Genomic DNA, 10,841 nt, shown 5'->3' on the forward strand with positions numbered 1-10,841 from the left:
TTAAGAGTAAGTCCCTTATGGTGATGAGAAGAATGTATATTCTGTTGTTTTGGGATGGAGACTTAAGGAGATATCTGTGAAGTTTGCTTGATCCAGAGCTGAGTTCAAGTCCTGAATATTTTTGTTAAATTTCTGTCTCAATTATCTAACATTGTCAGTGGGGTGTTAAAGTCTCCTGCTATTATTGTGTGCAAATCTAAGTATCTTTGTAGGTCTCTAAGCAAGCACTTGCTTTATGAATCTGGGTTCTCCTGTATTGGGTGCATATATAATAAGGGTAGTTAGCTCTTCTTGTTAAATTGAACCCTTTACCATTATATAATAACTTGTCTTTTTTTTTCATCTTTGTTGGTTTAAAGTCTGTTTTGTCAGAAACTACGATTGTGATCTCTGCTTTTTTGTTTTCCATTTGCTTGGTAAATTTTCCTCCATCTCTTTATTTTAAGCCTATGTGTGTCTTTGCACATAAGATGGGTCTCTTGAAGATAGCATGCTGATGGGTTTTGACTCCTTATCCAGCTGACCATTCTGTGTCTTCTAATTAAGGCATTTAGTCCATTTGGATTTAAGGTTAGTTTTGTTATGTGTGAATTTGATTCTGTCATCATAATGCTAGCTGGTTATTCTGCAGACTTGTTTATGTTATCGTTTCATAGTGTCACTGATATGCGCACTTCGGTGTGTTTTTGTAGTGGCTGGTAACAGTTTTTCCTTTCCATATTCAATGCTTCCTTTAGAAGCTCCTGCAAGGCAGGCCTGGTGGTGACAAATTCCCTCAGCATTTGCTTGTCTGAAAAGGATCTTATTTCTCCTTCACTTATGAAGCTTAGTTTGGCCAGATATGAAATTCTGGGTTGGAAATTCTTTTCTTCAACAATATTGAATATTGACCCCCAATCTCTTCTGGCATATAGGGTTTCCACTGAACTGTCCACTGTTAGTCTGATGGGCATCCCTTTGTAGGTGACATGGTCTTTCTCTGTGGCTGCCCTTAAATTTTTTCTTTCATTTTGACCTTAGAGAATATGATGATTGTCTTGGGGTTGATCTTTTCATGGAGTATCTTACTGGCATTCTCTAGATTTCCTGAGTTTGAATGTTGGCCTGTCTTGCTAGGTTGGAGATGTTTTGCTGGATGATACCCTAAAGTATGTTTTTCAACTTGATTCCATTCTTTCCATCTGTTTTAGGTACCCTAATCAGTCATAGGTTCAGTCTTTTACATAATCCCATGTTTCTCAGAGGTTTTCCTTATTCCTTTTTGTTCTTTTTTCTTTATTCTTGTCTGCCTGTCTTATTTCTGAAAGCTAGTCTTCAAGCTCTGAGATTCTTTCCATGCTCTTGCTTCTGTGGGGTGGGGGAAGGGTGCACCAGTGGTGCAAGACTGTTTTTTCTACCTCGTTAGTGTCTCTTTCAGCAATAGGAAGTTACAATCAGGTACTATGAGTGCTCCTCTGGTTTTTGATTCTTATGAAGGTTTTTGGTTTATTTTCTGTGTGTAGATAGTTGTTAAATTGGTGTTTTTGCAGTGGGGGATGATCAGTGGAGCTTTCTATTCCATCCTGTCTATCACAGCTGTTATCCATCATCTCAGGAACCGGGGATTTTCAACAATGGCCTGTGATTTTTTTTCAATAATGCATTATGGAAAAATCAGTTCACTCTGGGAAAGCTATGACTTAGATAGATTAAAGACAATATTGTGCAGTGAGTCTCCCAGGAAACCATAGACAATCGTAATAATGATATTTCTTTCTTTCTTTTTTTTTTTTTGGAAATAAGTCTTTTAACCCAAATCTGCCCTCTCCAAGTGCTACCAGTCTCCTAACTTTTACTGTGATTGTCATCTGTTGGTACAAGTGTGGATCTAGAGGTGAGGAGAGGGAGTAGGAACAGAGCAAGTTAAAGATAACACAGAGCATGCTGTTTATATTGAGATTCAGCAATTTTATTAAATAATGTCTCATTCAATTTATACAAATTATTCAATTGAAGAATTCCCATGAAACAATAATTTGATGGGAATATTTGAAAGTCTAATATTAGTCAGAAATTATGTCCTTTCTCTACTTGGGGAGATGTTGGCTTGATTAAATCAAATCAAATAAATAATCATTCTGACATCAATTTTTTGGAAACATTCCTAGAAACTAACTTCATTTAAAGTTAAAAACTTGCAAGAGCATTTTAAACATCCTGCTTAATGGCATAATATCTGAGTATCATAGCTGTAAGATTATTTTATATTTAGACAAGAAACTGAAATAAATTACTATCATAAGTCAATAATGTACACTGAAAGACTTACGAAATTACCTGGAGACACTGTAGACACTACAGAGTTCCTTGAGTTCATAATGCATATATTAAAAGGTTACTAGCTTTCAATTTCTTGTGAGAACAAAGTAAAAAACCTTTATTTGAAATGGAGGTTAATATCAATTTGAAAGCATATGGGTAATATTTAATAAATAATGTGTTTAATTAGCTATAGGACATTGAAAATGCCATATATAATGTATTTATATTTCCATTTATGACTGAGCTTGAGGAAAGGAAATTCTCCAAAAGCCTGTAAAAATAAAACTTTGATCCAGAGTGGTAGAGAGTTAGATATGATGTTTTTGCAATGAATCTTGCTATGTATTGGTGGCCAATCTTTGATAATATACACAGAAACAAGAGGAAAATATAAGATACAAATATGGTGAAAGATGGACATTTGAATCCAACACATAAAAATCAGACCTCCAAAGAAAGAGACATATACAGTCAGTAAGATATAAAGCTTTCCTGAGAATTCTTAAACATATCTCACACTTTCTTAATGTGGTTTGAGAACAGTATTTGATGTACCTATATGATTTGTAAAACACCGAGTAAAAATTTTTAAATTAAAATGGTTCAGTTTTGCAATATCAAGAGCAAAAGGAAATTTTCTCTAATAGAATTCACTTTAAACACATAATTAAATTAATTACTACAGATAATGGGTGGCTTATCTGTTTGGTCTGCTTTAACAAAATACATTAGACTGGGTAATTCATAAATAATAGACATTTATTTCTCATTTTTCTGGAGTCTGGAAATTTCAAGAAGCCAGCAGATTCAGTGATGAAGGCTTGTTCTCTGCATCATAGATGGCACCTTGTTGCTGTGTCCTCACATGGCACAAGGGGAAAGGGGCAAAGAGGACTAAGAGACTCCCTCAAGGTCTTTTATAGGGGTATTAATCCCATTCATGAGGGATTCACCCTCATGACCTAATCACTTCCAAAACTCCACCTCTTCATACTACAGACTTGCATTGAGGATCCAATTTTAACATGAATTTTGGAGAGACATAGACTTTCAAACCATAACAAGCAAGAACATTATTTCATAATGAAAATATTAGTGAAACATTAATAACCTAGTCTTGGTTAGGTGTAGTGACTCATGCCTATAATCCCAGCACTTTGGAAGGCTGAGGTGGGAGGATCGCTTGAGCCTAGGAGTTTGAGAACAGCTTGGGTAACATTGGGAAATCCTGTCTCTACAAAAGCAAAAAAATAAAAATAAAAATAAAAAATTAGCCAGGCATGATGGCATGTGCCTCGGTTGCAGCTCTTTGGGAAGCTGAAATGAGAGGATTGCTTGAGTCTAGGAGGTCAAGGCTGTAGTGAGCCATGAGTGTGCCGCTGGACTCCAGCTTGGGCAACAGAGCAAGACCTTGTCTCAAAAGAAATCTAATGTGTATAAGCTGTAGTCAGCTAGACACAGAACACAAGACAAATCCCAGTATTAGACCTGAAAACACTGAAGTTTGTTTGTTTGTTTGTTTTCGAGACATAGTTTCACCCTTGTTGCCCAGGCTGGAGTACAGTGGTGCCATCTCAGCTCACTGCAACCTCTGCCTTCTGGGTTCAAGCGAATTATCCTGTCTCAGCCCCCTGAGTAGCTGAGATTACAAGCATGTACCAGCACACGCAGCTATTTTTAGTAGAGACAGGGTTTCACCATGTTGGCTAGGCTGGTCTCGAACTGCTGACGTCAGGTGATCTGCCAGTCTAGGCCTCCCAAAGTGCTGGGATTACAGGTGTGAGCCACCGCACCCGACCAAAATTTTTTAAATTATGCTTTACAGTATACAAAATAAAATTATATTGTAATTAAGAAAATTAAGTTACCATTTAAATGTATTACAAAGGAACATCTGACCATTAAACATAATTAAACATATTTAGAAAAAGATAAGACCAACTTCTAGAAATTAGAAATGAGATTATTGATATTATAAATAAAGTAATATTCTATATCCAGTAGATGTGTCAAATGTAAACTGACACCGCTATACAGAACATTAGTGAACCTAAAGACAAAAATTATCCAGGAAGCAGCAAAAAATGAGGCTGCAACATCTAGAAATTAAGTTAAAATAAGGACTGAAATAGAGGTTAAAATGTGGCTTACATGAATACTATAGAGGCAAGAGATAATGGGAAAGAATAACACTGAGGGAAATGAAGAGCTTTCTAGAACTGACGAATGGGACAAATCCACAAATGCAAATAACTAATGAACACAAAGCTGGAAAACCTATTTGAAAAGTATAGTTTCACAAATTATTGTAGACCACTCAGCTACAAAAAAAAAAAAAAAAAAAAATAGAGAAAAACATATTACCGAATAAAGAAATGAGGAACATATTTACAGATAGTGGTGTGATGGAGCCAGTTCATGTCACTTTGCAGATCTGATTTGTACGAATGGATTTATAAAATGACAGAGTAAAAGTTCTTCAAGAAAAACTGCAAATTTTTTTGAAAAAGAAAAACAACTGTTTAATGTCAACGGAAATGGTCCTAAAGACATGCTGCAAATGAAACATTTATTCATGAAAATCTACTGAAATTTGGAAATAGCAATGAGAGTTTATGGTATCTGAACTGAGACCTAATCCCTTCCTCCCCTTTCCAACTCAGTGAGAGAGAAACTTCAGACTACTTCAGCCAAGAATACAGAACCCTCTTTTTTCAGAGCTTTCAGATAGGTTACTATCTTCCTAGAAGGGGAGTAGAATTTCTTATACTGCCCCCAGCTACCTCTTTCTATGACTGTTAGTGAATGTGGCTGACTAGGAAATGTGGGCTTTCTTCTTTTCTGCTCAACCCACACAGTGGCACAGAGGTTCAAACATAGCACAGTACCGCTGAAAATACTTGGGTGATGATAACCCATGTCCTGGCTCATATGGTAGCAGTGGTACACCAGACACAGCAAGCTAAGAATGCTTGAAGCCACTCTCCCCACATGTTGAATGCTCAGCTCCTACAGCAGAAGGGTCATTCAAAGAAAGCCATGCCGTTTTTTAAAACCCAACTTCAGAGCCTGTGCTACTAGCTATACCAGAAGGGAGAAGCAGTCTGGAAAATGGGTAGCTCCTAATTCCTTGAAAAAGGAACTTACTTCATTTAAAACACAATGCGAAAAAGTTCAAGCCACAGGGCACTTTCATAAAAATAAAAAATAAAACAAAACAAAAAAAATCACTTGATATTTTGGTGGAGTAATTGGGAAAACATTGGTAAATTTATGAAGATATAGGATAAACCTTAGGTTGGGTAGTTTACTGGAGAAAGCTGAAAAGAAACAGCTATGACCAGATTCCCTGGGATCACAGCACATCACAAAAACTGACTTCAGGAACTATCACTTTAAAGACAATATTCAAAATCAGTAGAGCGATCAGTTTACAACTAGTGGGGCTGTACAGAAAGAAAAAGAGACTAAGCCCATTATCTCTCACCATATACAAAAATTAACTCAAGATGGATTACAGACCTAAACCTGTAAAAATTCCAGAGGAAACAGAAAACACCCTTCTGAACATCACCTTTGGCAAACAGTTTATGACAAATACCCCCAAAGCAAATTCAACAAAAACAACAGTAGATAAATGAGATTTAATCAAACTAAACATACACAAGAAAACAAATAATCAACCAGACAAACAGACAACTGATAGAATGGGAGAAAATATTTGTAAACTATGCATCCAACAAAGGGTTAATATCCAGAATCTGTAAGAAACTTAAACAAATATAAAAAAAAAACCCCATTAAAATGTGGGCAAAGAACATGAATAGATGCTTCTCAAAAGAAGACATATAAGCTTCCAACAAACATGTGAAAAATGCTGAACATCACCAATCATCAGAGAAATGCAAATTAAAAGCCCACAGAGATACCATCTTACACCAGTAAGAATACCTACTGTTAAAAAAAGTCAAAAAACAACATATATTGTCATGGATGTGGAGAAAAGGGAATGTTCATACACCACTAGTGGGAATGTAAGCTACTTCGACCACTATGAAAAACAGTATGTAGATATCTCAAAGAACTAAACATAGAACTACCATTTGATCCAACAATCCTGCAACTGGGTAGCTAAGCAAAGGAAAAGATTTCATTATATAAAAAAGACATCTGCACTTGTATGTTTGTCATTGCACTATTTACCATAGCAAAGTCATGGAACCAACCTAAGAGTCTACCAACAGTTGGTTGGATAAAGAAAATGTGGTATATATACACAATGGAGTAATATGCAGCCATACAGTAGAATTAAGTCCTGTCTCTTGCAGTAACATGGATGGAGCTGAAGGCCATTATCCTAACTAAGTAAACTAACATAGAAGCAGAATATCAAATACATATGTTCTCACTTATAAGTAGAAGCTAAACAAATGATACACATGGACATAAAGATGGGCAAAATATATTCTGGGGACTCCAAAGGGATGACAGTGGGAGAAGAGTGAAATATAAAATCCAACCTATTGAATACAATGTACAATATTTAGTTAATGGGTACTCTAGAATCCCAACTCCCACCATTATACATGTAATACCTATGTAACAAATAAGTACATGTACCCCTCTGAATCGAAGATAAAATTAGGCAGGTGGATCACCTGAGGTCGGGAGTTCAAGACGAGCCTGACCAACAAGGGAAACCCCATCTCTACTAAAAATACACAGTTAGCCGGGCGTGGGGGCACATGCCTGTAATCCCAGCTACTCAGGAGGCTGAGGCAGGAGAATCACTTGAACCCAGTGGGCGGAGATTGCAGTTAGCCAAGATAGCGCCATTGCACTCCAGCCTGGGTAGCAAGAGTGAAACTCCATCTCAAAAAACAAAACAAAACAAACAACGACAAAACAAAACGAAACAAAAAAACAAAAAACTCCAGTTACAAAAGAAAAATAAAATACTTGGAAATAAAAATTTGACAAAACTAGTATGAAAGTTTTACTCTGAAAATGACAATATTCCATGAAAAAACTAAAATAATATGCAAGTGAATGGCAAAATAAAATCACATGTTCATAGATTGGAAGAGTTGGTGTTATTAAGAAGGTAATATTCCCTAAACTGATCTCATGATTCAAGGCAATCTCTATCAAAATTCCATATGACATTTGCGTAGGAATTGGAAAGTTGATCCTAAAATGCATATTGAATCACAAGGGACCCAAAATGGCCAAACCAATCTTGAAAAGGCAGAACAAAGAAGTACTCAAACTTCTTAACTACAAAATTTATTACAGAGTAACAGAAATCAATGCAGTGTGCTACCAGCATGATGATAGACATATAGATCAATGGAATAGAGCAGTAAGTCCAGAAATAAATCCAGCTGTCTCTCTATTGTCAACTGTTGTTTGAAAAAGATACTAGTCATTCTATAGGGCAAACATTATCCTTTTCAACAAATGATGCTGGAACAGCTAGATAGAACCACATTCAAAAGAGTGAAGTTGGAAACTTAATGCACACCATAAATAAAAATAAACTCAAAATTAACAAAAACTAAATGTAATAGTTAAAAGTTTAAAATTCTTACAAGAAAACAAAAAGAGAAATTTAAGAATCTTAAATTTTATAATGAATGCTTACATATGACACAAAATATGAACAACAAATAACAGAAACTGGACTACTTTAAAATTTAAAAGTTTTGTAATTTCAACAACACTAACAAAAAAGTAAAAAGACAATACAAGAATAGAAGAACATGTACGTACATAATGTGTCTGATAAACACTAGAGTCTTGAATGTGTAAAGAACAGTTACAATGGAATAATCAAAAAACAACCTAATAAAAAAGGAGCAAAGGGTCTGCATAGACATTTCTCCCAAGAAAGTATTAGAATGGCCAATAAGCACCTAATAAAGATTCTCAACATTGATACTTAAAGCTGAAAACCACAATAAGATAACATTTCACACACACTAGAATGCCTAGAATCATAAAGTCAGATAATGGAATTTAGAAGCATGTGGTGAAGTAAGAGCATGCCTACAGTGACTGTGGGAATGTTAAATGTCACAGCCACTTTGGAACAAAAAACTTACAGAAATTAAAATCAAATGATTTAACATAGAGTTGCCATATAACTCAGCAATTCTATTCTTAAACATATATCTAAAAAATGAAAACATAATTCCAAGGAAAAGCATGTAGAATAGTGTTTCTTGCAGCTCTGTAGGTATGATTTGCTTTCCTTGGCTTTATATCTGACCAAGTAGGGAGTACTATTGGCTCAGAGGCCCCACCCCACCCCTCTGATGCTCAAGAGACCCCGCCCCTCTGATGCTCACCAAGGACAATTGTTGCCTTGACTGGATTGTGACATAGAGGGCAATCACCCCTCATGTTGCCTCAGCAGGCCCTGAGCCTACAGAATGGAGACAAGATTCAGAGGTTGAAGATGGGGTGTCCTGGTGGACTGAAGGCAGTATACTAACTCTACATGGGTGACAACCTGATAACTTCAGAACCCTGAAGTTTAAAAAATTCTAAAGGTGCCTGCCATCTCAGAGAGTGACATAAGTGTTCTTTCTTTATTTGGGGGAAGTCCAGGAGAGCATATTACAGCATGTTTAATCCACACGTATTAGATGTTCCTGCTGTAATTTTTGACAATGGTTCAGGACTCTGCAAAGCAGGCGTGTCTGGAGAGATTGGACCCCGCCATGTCATCAACTCCGTCTTGGGACATCGTAAATTCAACATGCCTTCAGCAAGACTTAATCAGTACTTCGTGGGGCAAGAAGCCCTATACAAGTATGAGGCCCTACATTTGCACTACCCCATTGAGCGTGGACTGGTAACAGGATGGGATGACATGGAGAAACTCTGGAAACATCTCTTTGAGTGGGAGCTTGGAGTAAAACCCAGCCAACAGCCTGTACTCATGACCGAGCCCTCTTTGAACCCTAGGGAAATTCGAGAAAAGCTAGCAGAAATGATGTTTGAGAACTTCAGTGTGCCTGGTTTCTACCTGTCTAATCATGCAGTGGCAGCGCTTTATGCCTCTGCCTGTGTCACAGGCCTGGTGGTGGACAGTGGAGATGGGGTCACTTGCGCTGTCCCCATCTTTGAGGGTTACTCCCTGCCTCACGCAGTCACAAAACTCTATATGGCAGGGAGGGACATCACAGAGCACCTCACCCAGCTCCTCTTTGCTAACGGGTTTAACTTCCCTTGCATACTCAACAAGGCCGTGGCAAATAACATCAAAGAGAAGCTGTGCTACGTCGCCTTGGAGCCAGAGAAAGAGCTACGCAAGAGTCGGGGAGAGGTCCTGGGAGCATACAGACTGCCAGATGGACATGTCATCCACTTTGGGGATGAGCTGTACCAAGTGCCCGAGGTTCTTTTTGCACCTGACCAGCTGGGCATCCACAGCCCAGGACTCTCAAAAATGGTCTCCAGCAGCATCATGAAGTGTGACACTGACATCCAGAATAAACTTTATGCAGAGATTGTACTCTCCGGGGGCACCACTCTCTTCCCTGGACTGGAGGAAAGGCTCATGAAGGAAGTGGAACAGCTGGCTTCCAAAGGTACTCCCATCAAGATCACGGCTTCTCCTGATAGATGCTTCTCTGCATGGATTGGTGCATCCATCATGACCTCCATGAGCAGTTTCAAGCAGATGTGGGTCACCTCTGCAGATTTCAAGGAGTATGGGACATCTGTGGTTCAAAGAAGGTGCTTTTAAAGATCCTTGAGCAGAGGAGACATCTTTGAGTGCCAGATTACAGGAGTACCAGTGGGAGATGGCATTTTCTTCTGGGCTTCAGCATGATGTTCAATAAAAGTTTTGCCATTTCAAGTTTCAGTTTTTTCTTAGTAGCACCATGATATATTGAGTCAGGTCATGAATCTTTAGGTTACTCTATTACTCTCTTATTTCCCATGGGCCTGTTAAGTTTTTTTCTCCTAAGAAAATCTTAGGTTATATGTTGAGGTTATGCTCATAGAGAGAATTTGTAGCAAATGGTGCCTGGGACTCATACCTAGGAACTTGATTTGGTAGAATCTCAAGAATCTTTAAATTATTATCTTAGGTGGTTCTAACAGACCCAGTTTCCAGGAGAATAAATCACGAAGAAAAGTGTGGGAAAAGGAAGGAAATGAAGCAGAACCAGAAATCCTTCACTAGTCTTACGGTTCAAGTCCTTTTACCTGGTTTATCATTCAGTTAGGGCAATAGGGTTCTTGCTCTGCTGTTATGAGATCAAAAAGGCGAATTAGAATGGAAAAAAATTTGGCATAGAAATCACCATTTTCTAAGGCTTTCTAAGCTCAAGGTCCTTGTTCCCAGTTGGAGCATTAAGAATCAGTATTTCTAAATTTTTGTTTTTTTAATCATTTTTAATTTCAAGGCTCTATATAACATCATTTTTTATGGATAAAACACTAGAAACAATAGTTATCAATAAAATAACCTTTGAATAAATTATGTATACAGAAATATTTCTTCTCATTAAGTTAATACATAT

General features: G+C 37.3%; 1 protein-coding gene across 1 annotated transcript; it reads left to right on the forward strand.

Moving 5' to 3' along the window:
- The first annotated feature begins 8,738 nt into the window (after positions 1-8,738).
- Positions 8,739-10,171, forward strand: LOC105532387 (actin-related protein T1). Its single transcript, XM_011970557.1, has one exon. It carries the CDS (start codon positions 8,930-8,932, stop codon positions 10,055-10,057), a length of 1,128 nt encoding a protein of 375 aa, XP_011825947.1. The 5' UTR covers positions 8,739-8,929; the 3' UTR covers positions 10,058-10,171.
- Positions 10,172-10,841: the final 670 nt, after the last annotated feature.

Source organism: Mandrillus leucophaeus, unplaced genomic scaffold (assembly GCF_000951045.1).
Source record: "Mandrillus leucophaeus isolate KB7577 unplaced genomic scaffold, Mleu.le_1.0 Scaffold955, whole genome shotgun sequence".
Taxonomy (NCBI): Eukaryota; Metazoa; Chordata; class Mammalia; order Primates; family Cercopithecidae; genus Mandrillus; species Mandrillus leucophaeus.